Below are 21,964 nucleotides of genomic sequence, written 5' to 3'. Positions count from 1 at the left end.
CTGGGATTACAGGCATGAACCACCACACCTGGCTCCTCCAACAACCTTTTTAATCTTAATTTTGCAAACAAGAAAATTGAGGCTCAAACTGCGTAATTTGTCCCAAGTTACAAAGGTGAATGCCTTCAACAAATCAAAGTCCTGAAATTCTCACCTTCTCCAGATCTGGGTCAATGAAGTTTGCCTCTGGTACCACCTTGGGGCTAAGTGTACACCCAACTAAGTCCCTTCATCATCCCTCCCCTTGCAGGTCTCCAACATGCTACCTGCGATAGTGGGCCCATTAGTAATGGGCTCCCACTTGTCCTCCATCACCGTGTGGTTTTCCTTGGCCCTCATCATCACCACCATCTCCCACTGTGGCTACCACCTTCCCTTCCTGCCTTCGCCTGAATTCCACGACTACCACCATCTCAAGTAAGGACCCTCTCCCCATAATGGGTCCCTGGGCAATAACCATCACCCTTCCTCCTTAAGCTTCTGATAGCAGACACTGGTGTCTCAGTTTACACGTGAATGCTAGTTGGGGAAGAGGTCTGATGGTCAGGAAAATAATAACCACACTGGGATGACCTTACTCTTTTCTTTCTGAAATTGGGTCCTCCTCCAACTGGGGATTTTAAACCTTTATTTGGGCTCTGGGCCCTTTGAATAAGCTCTGGACATTCTCTTTAGAAAAGTACATGTATGCATAAAACTCCTGCATGCAATCACAAGGAAGTCATATACTGTCTGAAAGCCCCAGACTTTTTCAAGTGTAGTCTACAAACCTCCTATACCAGAATCACCTGAGATGCTTGTTTAAAATTTAGGCTCCTGGATTCCACTCCAAATATGCTGAACTAAGGTATCTGGGGGAGCAGGGCCTGGACACCTGCATTTTAGTAAGTGTTCCAGGGGATTTTGATGCTGGTGATCTCATGCCCGAAGAAGACTAGTTCTGCTAGAGATCCTCAGACTGTGGGCATCAGAATCACACAGCAAGCTTTTCAAAGGAAGACTGCAGATACTGCAAATTGCAGGTTTGGAGTGCCCCCCAGAAGGTGCATTTGTAGCAACTGCCCAGCTTATTCTGATGCAGACAGTCAGGATGGTGGTGACAGGTGTGGGGTAGGAGGGCTGAGAAATGTGTGAGGCTGGCACAAATGAAATGGGATCTGGACAGAGGCCTCCAGCACTGCAGCACTGTCTTCTCTCTTCTAGGTTCAACCAGTGCTATGGTGTGCTGGGTGTGCTGGACCACCTCCATGGGACTGACATCATGTTCAAGCAGACCAAGGCCTACGAGAGACATGTCCTCCTGCTGGGCTTCACTCCGCTCTCTGAGAGCATCCCAGACTCCCCAAAGAGGATGGAGTGAGAGAGGGCCCAAGTGTCATCCTGGCTGTCCCTCAGCCATGGGATACAGATGCGGCTTCCTGATTGCTCCTAACAATTTGCCTCCTTTGGCCACACTCCCAAATGTGTGGCACCAGGGTAGAGGGAAGGTGGGCTTCCCAGAAAAGCAGGGCTAAGGATGAGGCTTTCTCCAAACTACTGCCCTTGATGTCCCTCAATGGGATCAGGAGTTAGCTTAAGAAAAAGGAAAACACAGCTCCCCAGACTGGAAGCTGGTCAGAGGGAGGAGACCCCTGGTCCTCTGCTGTGGAAGGAGGGGTTCGGCCCCAGATAACTCCTTTGTGGCCTGGGCAGGATGCAGAGAATGACAAAGCTGAAAGGAGGGGGACTGGAAGCTGCCTGGCTCCAGGGAGAGCTTCTTCTGGGACCAGGGGGTGGGAGGGCCATGTATTGCTTTGCCCCTTCCTGCCCCAAAAGGCTTTCACATACCCTACCTCAGGCGAGAGCCAAGACACCCTGGCAAACCACTATAGGTCTCAATTCATGACATACCAGATGCCAGTCGCCACTTCACCCAACACACACACAAACATACACATACCAAACACTAAGTGAGTGGTAAAGGCCCCATTTTAACTCTGGCACACTGCAAACAAAAGGTCTTCCTCCCTCCCTCTGTGGGCGGGGGGGGGGGGGGGCGGGATTCCAGGAGCTCTTCCCTGGATTAAAAGCAAAGAGGTACAGACCAAACTTTTAACACCTTTAGCCTTATGTGGAAACCAAAAACCAACTGCTGAGAAACTGAAAATCCTTTTTACCCACAAGGGGAAGGATCAAAATTGCTGCCCTTTGGGGACACCCGAGACCCCTAATTAGCCCATCTGAATGAGTACCAGAGGTTAGAACCCTCTTTCTCCCCAAAGAAAGAGCCTGGAAAAACATGGCGGAGCAAAGGGCAAAATCCTTTCTGCCCCGAATGCTTTACCACTTTCTCAGCAACATTTATTCAAAATGATTTTTACCAGGGACCTTATCAAAAGCAAAACCACAGCTGCTTGGGTTGAAGTCCCCATCCTGGCCTCCCCTCAGCCGCCAGACATAGCCAGGAACCCTGTGGTTCCCAAGAACAATTTAAAGATCACTCTTTGATTTGAAAGACCACCATTATTTTACTAAATTTTTATATATATTTGCACCTTTTCCAACTTTCAGTTCTCTTAAGAAAAACATCCACTGTAGCTTTATGAAATACTTTATCATCAGATAGGTCCAAGTCTCCAGGCAGGACTATCAAAATGAACTCCTCCTTCCTATCAGCTCTAGAAGCCCAGAGGACTTGCCCAATAGGCCAGCTAAGCACTTACCAGGCAGCATCTCCCTGGCTTTCCAGTCTTGCCTGCCTGTCTCTGGCCTTGGTGGACCTGGCTCCCTCCCTAGGAGGCTTGTGCCCTCAGCGTGAATACAGCTCCTGGTGCATCAAAGCTGTAAGTTCTCAGCTGCTGGCCTGCACCCATCACCTCTTCCTACAAATAAACATTTGGAAAAAAGTCCATCTTCAGTATGCTTAAAGAGAAGGGTAGGAGATGAAGAGAAAGAACAGATACGCTTTTTTTCCCCTTTAAGGCCTTTAGATTTTGAGGTACTGTAAGGGGCCTAGAAGGACAAAAGGCTGTCATTCCCTCTTCCTTTTGGCAGGCAGGTGATCAGTCCTTGGCAGAAGGGCCCAGCCCTGTCCTTTTCAGTATGAAACAAAATCCTTGAGGTTGGTATACAAGGCTGAAAAAAGGCCTTAAATTCCCAGTAAAGGACGTGAAAACAAGCATGTAAAATAAACTGGTCTTCATGAATTCCGGTGGATTTTTTTTTTCTTGAACGGGGGTGTTTACTACCAGACTTCTAATACTTCAGACATAACATTTGGAAGCTCAGGCTGTAAAATTAAGCTTCCGTGGGCATTCCTAACGATAATGTGTGAAGTAAGGTTCAATTAATTCATCTTTCTGTTCTCAAAGTACCAGTCTGCATCATCCCTGGACACTATCTCCTAAACTTTCCTTTGGCCTGTGGAGGTCACTGGTGGTACTGAAGCACCTGCCCACCTCAAGAACAGTGAAAAAGAACTCTCTAGAAAAACCATTTTCCCAAGTCAGGTATGGGAGACAGTTGTCAGATGAACACGTAAATAAGGCCATGCCTGATTTTTAGTTTTGTAATTCATACGGGGAATGGGGGACTCATTGTTCCATCCCTCCCCAGCATCACATCTCAGGGTTCAGGGGCTGACCAGGATTCCGTAAGGCCACATGGTGCTGGATCATTCCTCCTTCACCCCCGTAGAAGTCTGTTCATAGAGGGGTTGTGGCAACCCTCCAGAAGGAGCCTCATCAACCTTTTTCTTCTTGGCTGTCTCATAACACAATGCAGGCCACAGCCAGGGGATGGAAAACTTGGAAGCTGACAAGTGCACTGAAATCCTGGCATTATGCTGGACTGTTGTTTTGTGGCACTGGCTATGACTGTCACGTCTCACTTAAGACACCGGGTGGACATGAATTCAAGGCTTGTAGAAGCTCCTGCCTTAGGCAGACTCCTCAAAGCACAATGGCAGAACCCCTGCTGAGGTTTCATGTGCACACTAAGTGCAGGGTTCCTCCGGATCTGGGGGAACCCTACCAGAAACCCATCCTTCACACCAAATAACAGTACCCTAGATGGAAGACCAGCCAGTATTTTGCCTTTTCAAGTGTTTATTTTTATACATTTTTTTGTATTAAAAAGAAAAGCATAATTACCACAAATTACAAAGGACTAAAGCAGGACTAGAATAATGAATGAATCACTTCAGCCTGGAAAGCAGATACTCTCAATAATATTAATGTTATAATACAAGCTCATTCAAGTATTTTACATTTTTTTGTCCTTTTAAATATGATATCCTAGCACATAGTAAAGATAATGTACTACGAGCGTAAGGTGGAACCTTCTCCGCAAAGCCAGATGACAAGTTTTCCTCTCCAGTGAGAAATGGGCTCCAAGTTCTTATCTTCTCTGCCATCAGCATGGCTGAAGGGGGAGAGGGTGGGTGTTAGGGAAAATCCAGGGACCCTTCCACACAGGAGGTACTCTGGGGTTCCATTCAGGAGGGTGCCAGATAATTCAGATCACTCTACCTAGGCTTTTTTGGCAAAAAACAACCCTACCCTCCGTAACTAGTCATCTTCCTTGTCCCTCCTCCTCACTTCCCTTCCAGGGCCTTCTAAGCAGCTTACTTTCTTTTGTAAAATCAATCACCAGGAAAGCGGGGGGGAAAAAAAAAAAGAGCTACAATGGAACAAAACAAAAACATTTAGCAACTTTTGACATAAGGGCTCAGCACCTCTATCTGAGCCCCAGGGGTCCAGGCTGGGGCAGGGCCGGATGGCCCTTCTCTACTGGTAGTGCCTTTGCTCCCAGGTGTAGGAAGAGGGCGAAAGAGAAACCTTCCCCTTAACAGGGCTGAGGCACACAGAACTGCTGATGTCTGATGCCCAGAGGTTATGTTGGCATGGACCAACCTTGGAAGGGATAGAATGAACAGAGGGATCTGGGCAGGCTGTTGCTTTATCTCAGGTCTTGGATCCCCATGGGAGGATGGTGGGTGTGAAGTGGTTAGCCCTGATGGCCCCTGCCACTTCTGGCATGCTTGTCACAGATACATCGGTCCTAAATTCAAGTGTCTTCAGAAAGTGAAGATGTAAACTACTCTTTGCAATATTAACTCCTAACATGTTACCAAAAAAAAAAAAAAAAAAAAGAAAAGAAAAAAAAGAAAAAGCTCCCCTACCAACCACCAGCCTATGTTGAGATGAAGTCCTTGCCTCCCTGCCCCAAAGGGGCTTCCTTTCAGGGATGTCTGTGAAAAAGATGGCAGCCCCCTGGCCCGGGAGTAAACTCTAAGTAATAACAGCCTTTCCCCATACCCTAAGGCTTCCTTGTGCCCCAAACCAGCAGACGAAAAACACTGAGGTTTCTGTGGTGCTGGATACAGTACAGGGCTGCGTGACCTGAAGGAAAGGAAAGGAAAGGAGAAGGGGGTCCAGGAATCCAGTGTCTGGTACAATGTGGGGCAGGCACCAGACTGGGCAGGAAAAGGCCTCAGATACCACCATCATAGTAGAGACCAGACGCTCATCCTTGGTTTGAGACATGAAGTCACAGAACTGAGATGGGCTTCCCACACACCAACCGCTGGGAGGGCAAAGGTGGGGAAGGGCACAGGCTAAAAATTAACAAGGTGCCCAAGGTAAAGGGCAAGGCCTTGTTAGCCTGGGATACTGTCTCCTACTCCCCACCTTTGGGCCCAACAGAGGAACCAGTTGAAAAGGAGGGCCAAAGACATTGCAGTAAGCAAGCAACAGGACCATAAACTCCTCCGTGTTGCCCAGATCCCACCGAGAGTGAATGTGCACTCATGCCCATAACCGACACACATCCCAGTCCATGTGGGTCAGTCCTTCATCACCCTCCCTGCCTTCTGACAACAGCAGACTCCAGCCATTCCACTGTCATTCACAGCCCAACCCAAACAGTCAAGTGGCTGAAGAAGAGAATCAGGTATACTCTATGTCCACATATACCTTCCTGCCACAAGGCTTCACCAACTGGCAGGATTCCCCCCAGCCCCCAACTCCTCCTCATCCCTTGTTTCCAGGCGGGTCAATTGGAGAGTGAGCAGAGATAGATGGCTTGCAGAAGGGTATGCAAGATGGGGAGACTCCACCAGACCTTAGGAAGAGAATGGCATCTTTCTCCACCTTTTAAGAGAGACAGAGCCTCCCTGAGGTCTCAGAGATTTTTCAGAGCAACACAAGAAATGTTTCCAAGCCTCAGCTGCAGGTGTTCACCTTTCCACTCTGGGGTGTGGGGAGACGGTCAAGCTGAGGACAAGTGTGTTCCAGATGCAGGCCAACTCTGTTCTCCAACAGTTTGAAGCAAACTTGGCCTTGGGGTTCCAAGGGTAGGATGAAGGGTGTCACGGCAGGACGGGGCCTGGCGTGAGGCAACAGCAAGCAGAGCGAGGACACAACAGTGGCAGCAGTGTACAGACACAGGACGTCAGCTTCAAACGATGCAACAGCAGGGATATCTTGGGCACGGCTCTGATTCGAGCCACTCCCAACTCTCTTGCCTCCAGGATGGAGGCACTGTACATGCAACAGTCCAGAGAAAGATTCTAGCCAGTCCAAGCCCAGGCACATCCAGAGAAGGTGGGAGCTCTTCAAGTTGACTCCACCGAGGAAAACAGGCATTTGGGTATTTCAGATTCCCGCTCCACAATAAGGCAACTTTTAAAAAAATATTATTTCCAAAAACAAAACAAAAATTCCAAGGGGAGGGGAAAGACATCATTTTCTGTGGATTAGGTGGGGGTTTATCTGATTTTTTTTTTTTTTGGTCTTTTATGGTTGATTTTGTCTTTTTTTTTTTTTTTTTTCCCCATTTTCTCGAGGATGGAAAGGTCAGAGAAAAATAAAATAAATCATCTTTCAATAGTCTTTCCTGGTAAAAGCAGCGTCTCTCTGGGCTGGGGAGTAAAGGGTGTGGGGCAAGGGGAGTGGGGAGAGGCTGAAACCTTCCCCCAAACCCCAGTTTTAGATCCTTTGGTTTCCTTCTCCCAGAAGATGGCAGAAGGGCAGGGTGGGGACAGCAGGGAGAAAACATGGTGATGACAAACCCCAGATGATCAAGGGGCTGATGCTCCTGGGGCCCAGAGGTGCCGCCAGAGCCTTCTATGGGACAGTGCTGGGCTATGGGGGGCCCGCAGGGCCTTCTTGTGGGCTGCATAGTTGGCTTGAAGGGGAGCAAGAGGAGGCTAGGAGTGGGGACCAGGGTTGCAGCCTACTAGCCGCGGGCAGGGCTGCAGAGTGATTTTGGTAATCCAGATGAACTATCAATAATTTAAAACTTGATATATATATATGTATATATATATATAAAAATTTCCCCCCTTTCCCTCCCCCCTTAGAAGAAGCTAGGATGTCAAGAGTCATGGAGAGAGGAAGGGGAAGGGGATGTAGAGGCTCCTGCCCAGGGGTACCTCTGATAGCCCAAATGGTGTACACATTGCTACTCAGCACAAAGGCCTGTCCTAGTAACTCCAGGCCTGTCCCTTCATTGTCCCCTCTCCTGGGACTGGGCACCCCCATGGACTCTTACCCACCCTACCCCCTTTCCCCCCTCAAGCCCCAGGGCTAAGGAGCTTTTCACTTTCCCAAAGTCTGTGTGTTCGAGTGCTGGCTTGTCCATTTGGCATCTTCCCGGACGGGCTGGCCGGTGGGTGGTGTAGGGGGTTGGCTGATCACGGCAGCAGACCTGCTGGAAGACTGGGAGGGGCACCGCTTCCTGCCCTCACCGCCGCCACCTCCTGCTACCACTGAGTGTCGCTTGTGGTTGCCCTCCTCACCCATGGGGGGCTGCAACAGAGGAAGGAGTCACAGGTGATCGGAGGCACTATCTACGCCCTCTTCCTTGCCAGGCCCGTCTAGACACTTTCTACTTTCTACCTCCAAATATAGATAATGAATAGATAATTAACCTTAAAAATAAATTATCAGTTATTAAGCGTTTCTCCATGCCACACCTTGTGCTGTTTTATGCACATTCTCCTATGAAGTCAGCATCACCCTTTGATGTGGACCCATGGACATCTGATTTTATAGATGAGAAAACTGAAGCAGAAAAAAGTAACTTCCCCAGGGTCTCACAGCTGGTAACTGATAAAGACAAAATTTAGGTCTATCTGCCCCAAAAGGCCAGGCTTTTAGCCAATCTCATTTCTGCTTCCCTTCCAAGAAGGGATCTCTTGCTCAGAAATGTGGAATGTGGCATGCAGTATGCTGCGATGTCTCAGCTCAGAAGGCCCAGATCCTTCCGAGGATCACCTCATTCTCTTCAATGTCCAGAGGATCCTGAACTAAGACTCAGACCATGCTCCAGCCTGGCCTTAGCACTAACAAAGGTCCTATAACCCCGAAGACAGACGTTTCCTTCCCATTTTGGTAACCAAAACTGAGTCCTTGTTCCACCCAGAGAAATCACAAGGGTTCTCTGTAACTTGTAACCTGTTCCCCTTCCCTCTCCTCCCCAAGGGTGGAAATGCTTAAGAATGAAAGAAAACAGGTTTGTCTTTATATTGAGAGACATGAGTGGCTCTGCCATTATGTCACTGGATGGCCACGAACTTCAGTTACCCTATCTAATAAGTCCTGTCTGCATCACCACATAAGGGTTAAATAAGGTCAATGTAAAGTACCTGGCACATAATAAACACCCAATAAATGGCAGTTTTAAAATAATGCATTGGATATGGTTTGGCTGTGTCTCCATCCAAATCTAGATCTTGAATTGTAGTTCCCATAATCCCCACATGTTGTGTGAGAGACCAGGTGGAGATAACTGCATCATGGGGGCAGTTTCCCCCATCTTGTTCTCATCATGAGTGAGTTCTCACAAGATCTGATGCTTTTATAAGGGGCTTTTGGGCCAAGTGTGGTGGCTCACACCTGTAATCCCAGCACTTTGGGAGGCCAAGGCGGGTGGATCACGAGGTCAGGAGTTCGAGACCAGCCTGGCCAATATGGTGAAACCCCATCTCTGCTAAAAATACAAAAATTAGCCAGACGTGGTGGTGTGCGCCTATAATCCCAGCTACTCAGGAGGCTAAAGCAAGAGAATCACTTGAACCCAGGAGGCAGAGGTTGCAGTGAGCCAAGATCGTGCCACTGCACTCCAGCCTGGGTGACAGAGCAAGACTTCATCTCAAAAAAAGGGGGGGGGGCTTTTACCCCCCTTCACTCTGCACTTCTCCTTGCTGCCACCATGTAAAGAAGGATGTATTTGCTTCCCCTTCTGCCAAGATTTTAAGTTTCCTGAGGCCTCCCCGGCCCTGCAGAACTGTGAGTCAATTAAACCTCTTTCCCTTATAAATCACCCAGTCTTGTGTATGTCTTTATTAGCAGAGTGAGAACAGACTAATACAAAATGTAAGGGCTAGTATTGTCATTTACTTGCATTTGCCTTTTTGCTAAAAGGTTTGAAGGGAATAAGACAAACAGACATTTCTACTACATTATAAACTCTCAGAAGGAAAAACTGAGTCTCTTTCCCTTATCTCTAAAGCACTGAGCACAGAGACATCCAATCAGTATCTGCTGAATCAATTAAATCACTCCATCTTCCCTTGATATACCCAGCAGCAATAACCCAGCCCTGCCACTGGATGTCACCGTTGAGGCGCTGCTCCAAGAACATAGAGACCTGGGCATTCATTTATAAACTGGGGTTGGAATTGGCCTTTTCCAAAAAGAACAAATGTGTGTATCTTGGATACCCATCCTGACCAACTAGTAGTGGCTAACTTGGGCACAATAGCAAGGAGGGTGGTGAGACAGGAGAGAGAGAGCATTATGATGGTACTACAGAAGAGGGAAGCAGGAGCAACCATACAACTATCTCCAACTAGCCTTCATTGGCCACTCTCCATTTTAAAGGTGAAAAAAGACTAAAGCCCAAATTGTGGGGAGCAGGGAGAGGGGTTCTTGGGCTAGGGGCACAGCTGGACCAGAATCCAAGTATCCTGATTCTTGGTCCAGTTTTCTTTCCAGGACAAGTAGGGTGAGAGAAAGAGTTTCACTTACATCTACTCGGAAGTCTTCAAGACGTCGGAATTTGCCGAGGTATTCTTGCAGTTTGGGGTCAATGTCCAAATTTTTGGCTTTGGAATATTTTAAGAAGGCCCAGAACTTCTCCAGCCCATACAGTTGGCCTGTAGGGAGAGGTACATAAAAGCTGAGCTGGTGAGGATAAAGACGCTCAGAGGAGAGGGAGGTGTTGTGTAATACACAGAAAGACCCAGGTAGAACTGGGGAAGAGGAGGCCTACATGACCAAGCCTCACTCAGATCCAACTCTGGCTCTTACCAGCTTCATAGTCCTTCACCGTTTCCTCCTGAAAATCCTTGAATATGTCCAGCCGGAACTTCTTTTCCAGGCCATAACTGTAGTATCGAAAAAGGCACTCCAAACCATATCTGTAGAACACAAGTCAGTGAAATCAGGGCACAGTTTCTTCATCTGTAAAATGGGAAATGTGCCTGTATAACAGAGGAACTATGAAACAGTTTAAACAATGTGTTATTTCTGTATTGAAAAAACGGCATATATGCTTTAAGAATGCTAGTCTAAGTGGGTCCAGCATAAAATGTTCAGAGCTTTCCTGGGGTCAACAAACACAGCCCCCTGCCACAGACATTTGTTTACTCCTTTTATGAAGTGTCTGTGGTTGCTTTCTGCTACAGTAACAGAGTGAACGGAATTGAGTAGTTATGACAAAGACCTTATGGCCAACAAAGCCTAAAGTATTTACTGACTCTTTCCAGAAAAAGTTGGCCAATCCCTGGTATAAGAACTCTGCAAAGCCATTTAATCATGCCAATTAGTAGGTCTGTTCATTTATCTGACTCAGAAATTTCACTTCAAGGAACACATGCAGTCAGGCACAGTGGCTCACGTCTATAATCCGAGCACTTTGGGAGGCCAAGGCACTTGGATCACTTGAGGACCGGAGTTCGAGACCAGCCCGGCCAGCATGGTGAAACCCCATCTCTACTAAAATACAAAAATTAGCCAGGTGTGGTGGTGGGTGCCTGTAATCTCAGCTACTAGGGAGGCTGAGGCACAAGAATCGCTTGAATCCGGGAGGCGGAGGTTGCAGTGAGCCAAGATCGTGCCACTGCACTCCAGCCTGGGCGACAGAGTTAAGACTCATCTCCGGCCAGGCGCGGTGGCTCAAGCCTGTAATCCCAGCACTTTGGGAGGCCGAGACGGGTGGATCACGAGGTCAGGAGATCGAGACCATCCTAGCTAACACCGTGAAACCCCGTCTCTACTAAAAATACAAAAAAAAACTATCCGGGCGTGGTGGCGGCGCCTGTAGTCCCAGCTACTCGGGAGGCTGAGGCAGGAGAATGGTGTAAACCCGGGAGGCGGAGCTTGCAGTGAGCTGAGATCCGGCCACTGCACTCCAGCCCGGGCGACAGAGCAAGACTCCGTCTCCAAAAAAAAAAAAAAGATACATGCCAAGGAAATGGCCAAAACTGCAGATTTAGATCTTTTGTTTTTTTTTGAGACAAAGTATCACTCAGTCATCCAGGCTGGAGTGCAGTGGCACCATCTTGACTCACTGTAACCTCTGCCTCCTGGGTTCAAGCCATTCTCCTGGCTCAGCTTCCCATGTAGCTGGGACTACAGGCATGTGCCACCACACCCAGCTAATTTTTGTATTTTTAGTAGACATGGGGCTTCACCATGTTGGCCAGGCTGGTCCTAAACTCCTGACCTTGAGTGATCTGCCTGCGTCGCCCTCCCAAAGTGCTGGGATTAAAGGTGTGAGCCACCGCACCCAGCCCAGATTTAGATCTTAACAGATGTACAAAACTGTTTGCAGCAGCATTATTAAGCAAAATACAAATGTCAACGAAGAGAGATGTAATTAAGAAAAATCATGGTAAATCTATACAATAGGGTAATATAAGCTATTAGAAATTAATAGCATAAATGTATACTTAAGGATACTGAAGAATGCTTACAATATATTATCAAATGGAAAAGACATGTTTGAACATGTTAGACGTAGAATGATCCCATAAGTCAATTTTTGTAAACAAATATGTATATTTTACAACTACACTTGCATACAAAGTCTGGAAGAGCACAAACTTTACAGGGTGAGCTAAATACATTAAATATGCCAAGAAGAAACTAGGAAGCTTAATGGCAGAATAACACTTGCTGTCTCTGGAATGATGGATGTTTTCATCAGCTTTTCCAAACTTGTCTTTTTTCATGTAGTTTACAGACAGCACATTTTACATTGAAAATCGGGGAAGGGGTGGGGGCATGGGGAGGTCTTTTTTTTTTTTTTTTTTTTTAAACTTAATAGATACAGGGTCTTGCTATGGCAGAACGATCACTTAAGCCCAGGCTGGGCTCAAGTGATCCTTCTGTCTTGGCCTCCCAAAGTGCAGGGATTATAGGCGTGAGCCACCCAGCCAGGAAAAAAGGACTCTTAAGGTTTAATAGCAAAATATTGGAAACAACCTAAGTATCTATTAATAGCAGACTGACTAAATAAATCATGGTACATCCATATAGTATAAGACCATATTACAGCCTATAAAAAAAAACAAGAAAAGTTAATTATGTACAGATATAGAATGATCTCCAAAATATAGTATTAAACAAAAACAAACGCAAGGTGCAGAAAATATTATAACATAGGCCAGCTTTTATGTAAACAAAAGGAGTGGTAGTGGCATAGAAGACCACACAGATACCTACTTACTTACACAGGGTCCTTTATAAAGGACCCACAGGATTCTAATACTGGTTGTCTGTGGGGAAAGACACCAGATGGGTGGGCGACAGGGATGAGATGACTCTTCATTATATAACCTTTTAAACTGTTTGAAATTTAAACCATGTGAATATACTGCTCATTTAAAACCAAATTTTTCATCAAGTATATGAATGAAAATACACATGCAAGGAATTTCCAACTACAGTTCTGGAAGCAGACCAAGTAGGGATCCCACACCATCCCTAAGCACCAGCCAAAGTCCCCCACCCCAAACCTGCTCACCTGTAGCCTTCTTTGGCGTCCTCCAGAGCCAGCTGCTTGAACTCCTCATACATCTTTTTGTTGAAGTGATCTCGGAGGAAGAAGGACCAGAAGCGGAAGAGTGTGTTCATCTCCTGAGACTGGCCAATGCCCAAGCGTTTCCGCTCTGATGGGAAAGGAGGAAAGACATGTCTCAGGTTCAGGCTGCCCTTGCTTCAGGGACAAAGGATTCTGGAACTTAAGACGTGGTCCTTTCTCTTATATCTCCAAATTCCCTCACTCATCATCTGCCACTCAATCATTCAGCAGATGTTTATTGAGCACTAACCACTCTGCAACAGGCCCTGATGCTGGGAACTGGGCCTGTACTTTTCCAGGAGCAGGTGGCAGCAGCTTCTGAACCAGGCTGGCAGTCTAGCTCTTCACCTCAACTGGTACTGCTTTCAAGTGCCGTCGAGACAAGACAAGGCATGAACAAATTGTCTGTAAATTCTAACAAACTGTATTTGGCTCATTACCAATATTTACCTCAAGAGTCCTACAATATTCACAAGTATACAACAGTAATATAAAAAAATACACAACACCAAAAGCACAAGCAACAAAACAGAAAATGAGTATCATTAAAATGAAAAATTTTTGCGCATCAAAAAAGTGAAAAGATAACCCGTAGAATCAGAGAAAATATTTGCAAATCATGTATCTGATAAAGGAATTCCTACAACTTAATAATTAGGAAAACAATCCAGTTAAAAAAGGATCTTGGCTGGGCAAGGTTGCTCATGTCTGTAATTCCAGCACTTTGTGAGGCTGAGGAGGGAGGACTGCGTAAGGCCAGGAGTTCAAGACCACCGTGGTCAACACAGTGAGACTGCTGTCTCTACAGAAAACTTTCAGTAATTAGATAGGTATGGTGGCACACGCCTGTAGTCCCAGCTACTCAGGAGGCTGAGGCAGGAGGATTGCTTGAGTCCGGTAATTCGAGACTGCAGTGGACTATAATTGAATCACTGCATTCCAGCCTGGGTGACAGAGCAAAACCCTGTCTCAAAAATAAATGCTAATAAAAGTAAATAAAAATAGACAAACAATAACAAGTGTTGGAAGGATGTGAAAAACCAGAAGCCTCACATACTGCTTTTAGAAATATAAAATGAAAATTTTATCTTTCAATATAAAATTTTATACTTCAATATAAAATTCCAAAATCTCCACTCTGGAAAAGTGTTTAATTTTGTCAAAGGGTTAAACATGGTTACCCCATGACCCAGAAATAATATTCTTTCATCCAAAATAAAGGAGAAGCTACGTCTACAGGAAACCTATATGTGAATGTGCCCAGTAGCATTATTCACAATAGACAAAAAGTAGAAACAACCCAAATGCCAAACAACTGATGAATGGATACACAAAATGTGATACATCCATATGATGGAATACGATTTGGCAATAAAAAGAATAAAGTACTGATGCATGCTATGACATGAACCTTGCTGTGTATTTGTCAGTATACCAAATATACTAAGGGGAAGAAGCCAGTAACAAAGGACTACATACAGTATAATTTATGTGAAATGTCCAGAATAGGCAAATCCTCAGAGACAGAAAGTAGATTAGTAGTTTCATAGGACTGGCAGGATTTTGGGGGTGGGGAGTAGTTTGCATGTATAATGAGTATGACTGGTAAGGGGCATAGCATTTTGGGGGGTAATGAAAATGTTCTAAAATTGATTCTGGTGATGGGCACACAACTATATGAATATACTTAAGAGCTATTACATTGCATACTTTGGGTATGTTACATCATATGTAAATTATAATGCAATAAAGCTGTTATTACACACAAAGTAGGAAAGAGAGAACTGAAGTGGATGGATCAAGAATTTAGCAGCCATGTTTTGTTGAATGAAAGGAGATGAGTGAGTTAGTAACTACAGGTGACAAGATAGGTTGGCTGTAAAGATGCACAAAACCAATCAGAATGCTAAGAGGGGGACAGACAAAAGCATCTAGACAGGCTCTTTCCTTACACTATCATCTGCAGGGGGGATCAGCAAACTACTTCTGTAAAGGGACAGAGAACAAATATTTCAGGCTTTATAGATGACATAGTCTCTGTCACAAATCTTTTCTTCTTACAACCCCTCAAAAATGTAAAAACTGTCCTTAGCTCCAACGCCACATGAAAACAGACTATTGGCTGGATTTGACTCACAAACCACAGTTTGGCAACCTTTGTTCTAGAGAGCATATACCACCTCTTACATACCCTTTTGTGATGGACAGTGGACTAGACCTGACAATGGCTGAGTCAGTAATCTTGCCAGAGATACAGAAATACTTGACAGTTTTAATAATCATTAGAGGAAGATCAAGGAACACAAATGTTGTGAGTGCCATATTCCCCTAGCTTCCTACAGTTTAAAACTATCTGGCCCGAGTCTAACTTCAGTCCTTCTTGCTATAATGTCACGTCTTTTTTTGCTCTGAAGTCAGAGAAAAGAGTCACCTATCCCCATATCCCCCAATCCTTACACTCTGGGTCTAAATAAGCGGCCCAGAGGATCGCCCCCTGCCCCCCTCACTTCTTACCATTAAGGCAGCGCCTACGATACTTATGGTAGACATGTTGCGTGAAGCCATTTTCCTTGAGCAGTTCATGGGAAGGATGCTGGAACTTGGGCAATGACTGAGGGGTACAGCCATAGCTGCCAACTGTAGGCGTCCCTTCTGAGGGGCTGGAGCTACAGAAACCACAAAAAATACTGTCACCAGGTTCCCCACAGCAGCCCCACCATAAGGTTAGGAGGGATCCCTCTGATTCGTTCTATCAGCCAAGATCCATCCTCTCACAGAGTATCAAACAAGGAGGCCGAGTTACGGGCCTTTAACTTATATCCATGGGACTGATTAACTCTGCACTAACTCTCAAAGGGTTTTACAGAGGATACTGAGGCTTACAGAGATTAGGAGACTCATCCAGGGTCATAAGACTATTTAATGGCAGAAAAGTGTCCAATGATAAAACTTGAGCTTTTAACCATTTATTAACCTTTTTTTGTTGTCGTTGTTGTTGAGACGGAGTCTCGCTCTGTCGCCCAGGCTGGAGTGCAGTGGCCAGATCTCAGCTCACTGCAAGCTCTGCCTCCCGGGTTTACGCCATTCTCCTGCCTCAGCCTCCCGAGTAGCTGGGACTACAGGCGCCCGCCACCTCGCCCGGCTAGCTTTTTTTTTAGTAGAGACGGGGTTTCACAGTGTTAGCCAGGATGGTCTCGATCTCCTGACCTCGTGATCCACCCGTCTTGGCCTCCCAAAGTGCTGGGATTACAGGCTTAAGCCACCGCGCCCGGCTCATTTATTAACTTTTAAGCATTTAACCTTCTTTAATGAGCCATCATGGGTCAACCCATCTATAGTGAAGCCTTGAACAACATGGGTTTGAAATGCATGGGTCCACTCATACGCAGATTTCTTCCACCTTTGCTACTCTTGAGACAGCAAGACCAACCCCTCCTTCTCAGCCTGCTCAACGTGAAGACCACGAGGATGAAGTAAACATTTTCTCTTATGATTTTAACTTTTATTTTAGGTTTGGAGGTATGTGCGTACGTTTGTTACGTAGGCAAATTGCACCTCACTCTTCTCCCTCTCCCCACCCCCAAGTAGGCCCCAGTGTCTGCTTGTTCCCTTGTGATTTTCTTAGTAACATTTTTTCTTCAGTTTATTGTAAGAATACAGTATGCAATACATATAATATGCAAAACGTGCTAATTCACTATATGTTATTGGTAAGGCTTCTGGTTAACAGCAGGCTTTTGGAGAGTCAAAAGTTATATATGGATTTTCAACTGTGTGCGGGGTGGGCACCCCAGGTCCTTCATTGTTCAAAGATAAATTGTTATTTTCTTCAAAAGCATGCCTATTTGCAGTCTGTGCCATCTCTGCAGGGAGTAGAGAGCATAGGTAGGTGGCTCTCAAAGCTTGCTTTGGGAAACAGGAAACATGTACTGGGGCCATCTTACTGAAATAAATAAATAAAGAGCATGGATCCTACCCCAAGAAGCAGGGTCAGTAGATACAGGTTGGGGCCAATAAATATGTATTTTTTAAATTTTTAAAACTTTTCAGGTAGCCTCCCAAGACACAGTAGGCTCAGAGAGACTCCCAGAAATCTGTTTATTCAACTACCTGGCTATCCTTCCTCAGGTACAAAGTAGACACCCAGGCTTGGAAACCAATTCAGAGATTTTCTCTCTGCATGTATGAAAATCTGGTCTCATGTGACTGCCACACCACTTCTTTAGGAAAAAAAGCCTCCACCTCATTCCCAGGTCCTGGGCTTAACTTTCCACACCACTGGTTTTTTGAAAATCTCTTAAATGAGGGTCCCTTTAATTTTCAGACCAATCTTCTTGGTCCAGTCAATTTCATGCTTGCCCACTCATTCCACAGGCAGCCTGATCACTCTTCCCCCACTGCCCCAGGTACCTGATGGAAGCAGTACGGGGCCTGTGCTCACGGGAATCCATCACCCAGCCCACATGGCTCTCCAAGGGTGGGTTTGAACTGTGTCTTGTCTTTCTTTTTCGAGGCATCTGCAAAGGTTAGCCCAGGGTTTGTTACTATTTGTACTCCTACAACTCTGAGGAGCATCAAGCACTTGTAGGACTAAGATGGGCATGATCTCTCACATTTTACAACAGCATTTTCATATTCATTCTCTTATAATGTTCACAGCAGTGAGCTAGGAACTAGTATGCCTATTTCAAACAGGTGAAGAAATCAAGGTTTGGGAATAAAGTGATTTGCCCAAGGACTCATACCTGGTCAATCCTCCTTAGGCCTTTCTACATGGGGCAACCACTCCCACACCCAGTATATTTTGCAGATGTGGCCACCTAATCCTAGGCGAGCCCATCAGCCTCAGAACACAGAGCAGGTGAAGGATTTGGCACTTCCTTGGCTCAGACAAGGCAAAGGAGAGAAGCAAAGCACTGAAATGCAATGAAGTAGGCCCAAGACTCTGAGCAGCCTGACAGGAATGCCTCACCTTGGCATCCAGTGTCCGTCCTTCTTTCACTACTGGGTAAAACCGTGATGTCTGGCTTGAGTCTTTGAGCTGTGGTGTCCGGGGAGTACGGGGGGTCCTGGTGTTGCGGTAGTTTGGTGACTCTGGGACAGTGGTTGGTAGAGAGCGGGCGATGGTGGAGGGCTCAGGAGCACCAAACAACTTGTTGGCCAGGGCATCCGTGGGAACTGCAGTGGCAGAGAGAGGAGTCAGAAAGCAGGGAAAGGCCTTAGCATCCACCCCTGGATAGCCCCTGGTCCAAGGCCCCAGACCCTCTCACCCATGTCAGGATCTCAGGTGTCTGCTTCTCACCTTGCTGGAACCGAGGTGGCCCAGGAGGAACTTCCTGGTTGGGATCCACAGGGGGCTCAGGGGTCAGTGTGTCAAACTGCTCCCGGCTGATCATATTGACTTTTTTGAAGTTCTCGACTTCTTGCTGCAGAGGTTATGAGATGGGTGGGGAAAGATGTAAGTAAGCAAGCTGTTCCAGCCTGTTTAAGGAATCAAGACTGGCAGGAAGTTGGAGAGGGCAACTCCCACATCGACATACATGGAATTCTGGTCCCCAGGCTCTCAGCTGCCCAGTCACCATTCCTCACCCCAGGTACCTTGGCACAAGTGTGCTAGCCCAGAAAAAGACAGTACTTGCCCTGCCCTCCCTGTAGTAAGACTGAGATCAGGCTTACAGGAGTTCCTCAGGAACTCACTACAGACTCTCCCTTGAAAGCTCCAGTGTTTCCCCATCTCTCTTTCTGCTACTGCCTTATCACACAGTGGCTGGGCAACTCTCCTTCCTTCCAGTAAATGCACTGCTACTTGTTACACGGGCTCACCCTAGGACAACCTACCATCAAACATACCCACTCTGTAAAATCCTACAACAAAGATGTTTTGACTGTTTCCAGGCAGCAGCAATTTTTCAAAAGACCTATCTCTTCTCCATTTTCCATACTCAACACAAGCTTCTTAAAAGGCTTCTAAATTTTTAGATGCCTAAATATTTAAGACTAGAAATAACAATCTAAGCCCTTATTCTATTCCCCACAGAAGTGTCTAGCCAACTGTCATAATATTAACTATGGATCCACAGATAGGATAATAATCACCCCTGCCTCACTTGAAGAGTTTGCAGTGTTTACACATCACCCCTCACTCCTAACGTCCAAGCTAGACACCAGTCACCATCCCCTTCCCATATATAAAAATTCTGAGACTCTGAATTATAAGGACCTGCCTCAAGTTGCACAGCTAATCAATCTTCCTCTTCTCTGTACACTACAGGCACCCCAGGCTCCACACTCACTGCTATGTCCAAGCCTCACCTTGATCTGGGAATACTCAGGTTCAAACTTCTCAGCCCACAGGTCCTGCTCATAGTAGAAGAGGCCATCATTAATGACCTTGGCCAGCTCGGCACTCATCTTGGCACGCGAGGTGTGATTGCCTGTGCGGTCCCCCCCTGGGTGCCGGCGCATGTAATGTGGTGTCTGGGTGACAATGAGGATCTTGTTGACATCCCTGTCATCAATCTCATAGTCAGATTCCTCATCAGACCAGGCGGTGAAGGTGTTCTTCCGCCCATCCATCTGCTCCATCTCCTCGTCAAACAGAAAATCCAGTTCCTCTTGCTCATCCTGATCCTTGGACATCAGCTGCTGGGAGGGCAGCTGCTGAGGCAGAGAGGTCAGGTGGGCAAATCTGGGCTCCTCTGACTTCTAAAATAGGACAGATGAAGGGGAAAAGGAATCACCTGAGGTCCTTGGCCCAGATTCTGTAGCTATTCCATGAGAGGGAGGCTCTAGCCCCTCAGCATGAGACTGTTCAAGACCCGGTAACACTAGCAGGTCACAAGTGTCATCCTGGGAGTCAGCTTTATGACTATGATAAAGGATGTCTCATGGAAGTCCAGGTTCCTCCACTCACAGCTCATATCACAGTCATGCACAAACAACTAGATGATGAGTTCTCTATAGGCAGGAACTGTGCTCTCATTTACCTTTATATCCTACATAGCACCTAGCCTAGGAGTGGACACACAGTAGTTCATGGGGTTGATTCATCCTTTTATCCATCTACTCAAAATCTCACAATAAACTGGAAGCTCCATGATCCACAGTTGCCTTGCTTTCCATTATATACTCAGTACCTAGATGGGGATCTGGTAATAGCAGATGTTCAATTATATAATAAATGAGGGAATACCCATTAGTCCTAAGCTCTGTATGAAAACCTAAAAGCAGAATAATAAGACAAGGTCCCTGTTACTTAGGGAGCTCAGTGGGAGAAAGTCAACCAAACAGCCAAGTGCATTGTTGTATGGTAAAGGCTATAAGCAGGTTTGTGGAAGCACACAGTGAAAGGAGCTTAGTCAACTGTGACTAAGAATGGTTAGGGAAGGCCTCCTTCAAGAAGTGACTACCACAGAATGAACATAAGTAAGCCAGATGAAGATAGGGACAGAGTATGCTAGGCAGAAAGAACACCATTGTTCCAAAGGCAAGAAAAAACAGGGTGCCTTCAGCAAAGAGAAACTATTTGTTTTGATAGACTGAATATGAGACGCTGAGAGAGAAGCATTTGTCTAAACTCACAGTATTTATTCAAAAGTAGATTCCCTGCTGTGCCAAGAGCTTCCCACAAAAAATCTAAACCTCTCTTTTTTTAAGGTTTAAGATAGACCAGGTCGGAGTAGTGGCTCTAATGCTGGAATGGGAGCTAAGTCTGGCCCCTGTTTCAAAGAAAACTTTGTAGGCCTGGACTCTGTAAGACCCTTATCCACTTACTACCTTTCTCCTCATGTCTCTGGCTGGATCTCCAACACTTTTTAAGGGCTGAAGCCGCAACTGTGGGGAATTCTGCGTATGAACAGGCAGGCGAGAGAAAGGAGACGAGAGGTAGTCACTGTGGGAAAACAGATAAGGGAGTATAGAATTCCACAGACCCAAAGTTCAAGGTCAATTCTGAAGTCTCCTCACAAGCCCCAGGCCAGAGGTCTCCAAAGTGTGTGAGGGTGAGCAGGTATGTGGAGAAAAATTCAGCACTTAAAAAGGAAGTAGTAATTTGAGTTAGAGATTGTAATACTTCTTTAACAGTGAACTTCATCTGTTTATGTATATAAACTATTTCTAGAATAGTCTACCCTCTCCTTCCTTTCATCTGAAGATGGGGAAACTGAAGCCTTCAGGTATGAAACAGGCTTCCCAAGCTCAGCTTGCCATTAGTGCAGCAGACCTGTGTAGACTAACTCCATACTTGGGCTATGCATCTGCTCCCTCTCCCTTCCTTCTTCTGAGGACCTAAGGGGCTTACATATGTGATAGTGGGGACACACTCAAGGAAAAGACACTGAAAATGTAGCCCCAGAAATTTAGATGGAGCAAAAAGAAGAGCCAAGAATCAAGAAGCCTGAAATATCACTGCCAGATGCTGCATGATCCCTTATGAAAAATGTCACTGAGGAACTCACACAGTAGGGTACCCTAAAGGATGGTTCCCTACAGGAAATGGAAACAGGCCAAATCAACCTTTCTGCAGCCACTACTGGTAACTTCAGCTCACACTATGATCCTGAACTACTGAGATTTCCTGCTGGCCCCTCAGAGCTAGAATGCTGTGCCCATGTGTTATCCCCTTCAAGCACCCTAGCTCAGAGTGCTAAAACCAAGGCAAAGGACAAGGCCTCACCCACCTTGGGCCGTGCTGGGGACGGCCGAGGCCTCTTCTTCACTTCAATCCAGTTCTCGGAATCCAGGTCAGGCAGGCTGGCAGACAAGCCCTTGGGTAGTGTCTTTAGGTTGCTGACCTCCTCTGTTTTGGTTGGCACTGGGGTGACTGCACGAGGAGAGCCAGGTGCTGACTCTAAAGAGTGGAAAGGTGAAGTCCTCATCCCTCCAGTCCTCCTCC

General features: G+C 46.2%; 2 protein-coding genes across 2 annotated transcripts in view; one reads left to right on the top strand and one right to left on the bottom strand.

Annotated features, from left to right (window-relative positions):
* FAXDC2 (fatty acid hydroxylase domain containing 2) overlaps positions 1 to 3,185 on the top strand; it is a 32,820-nt gene extending 29,635 nt beyond the window's left edge. Inside the window, exons 8-9 of the mRNA XM_033180699.1 lie at positions 251 to 417; positions 1,204 to 3,185. Coding sequence (XP_033036590.1) covers positions 251 to 417; positions 1,204 to 1,360 — 324 coding nt within the window. The 3' untranslated portion in view covers positions 1,361 to 3,185. The remainder of the gene's footprint in view (positions 1 to 250; positions 418 to 1,203) is intronic.
* Positions 3,186 to 4,067: 882 nt separating this feature from the next.
* Positions 4,068 to 21,964, bottom strand: part of LARP1 (La ribonucleoprotein 1, translational regulator) — a 64,304-nt gene continuing 46,407 nt past the window's right edge. Inside the window, 10 exon segments of the mRNA XM_033180697.1 lie at positions 4,068 to 7,790; positions 10,014 to 10,141; positions 10,296 to 10,405; positions 13,015 to 13,159; positions 15,586 to 15,737; positions 17,482 to 17,588; positions 18,044 to 18,249; positions 18,374 to 18,497; positions 19,384 to 19,776; positions 21,750 to 21,919. Of these exon segments, the coding sequence (XP_033036588.1) occupies positions 7,581 to 7,790; positions 10,014 to 10,141; positions 10,296 to 10,405; positions 13,015 to 13,159; positions 15,586 to 15,737; positions 17,482 to 17,588; positions 18,044 to 18,249; positions 18,374 to 18,497; positions 19,384 to 19,776; positions 21,750 to 21,919 (1,745 nt within the window). The 3' untranslated portion in view covers positions 4,068 to 7,580.

Source organism: Trachypithecus francoisi, unplaced genomic scaffold (assembly GCF_009764315.1).
Source record: "Trachypithecus francoisi isolate TF-2019V2 unplaced genomic scaffold, Tfra_2.0 Lachesis_group2, whole genome shotgun sequence".
In the NCBI taxonomy this organism is placed as follows: domain Eukaryota; kingdom Metazoa; phylum Chordata; class Mammalia; order Primates; family Cercopithecidae; genus Trachypithecus; species Trachypithecus francoisi.
This window is presented reverse-complemented; position numbering and strand designations above follow the sequence as displayed.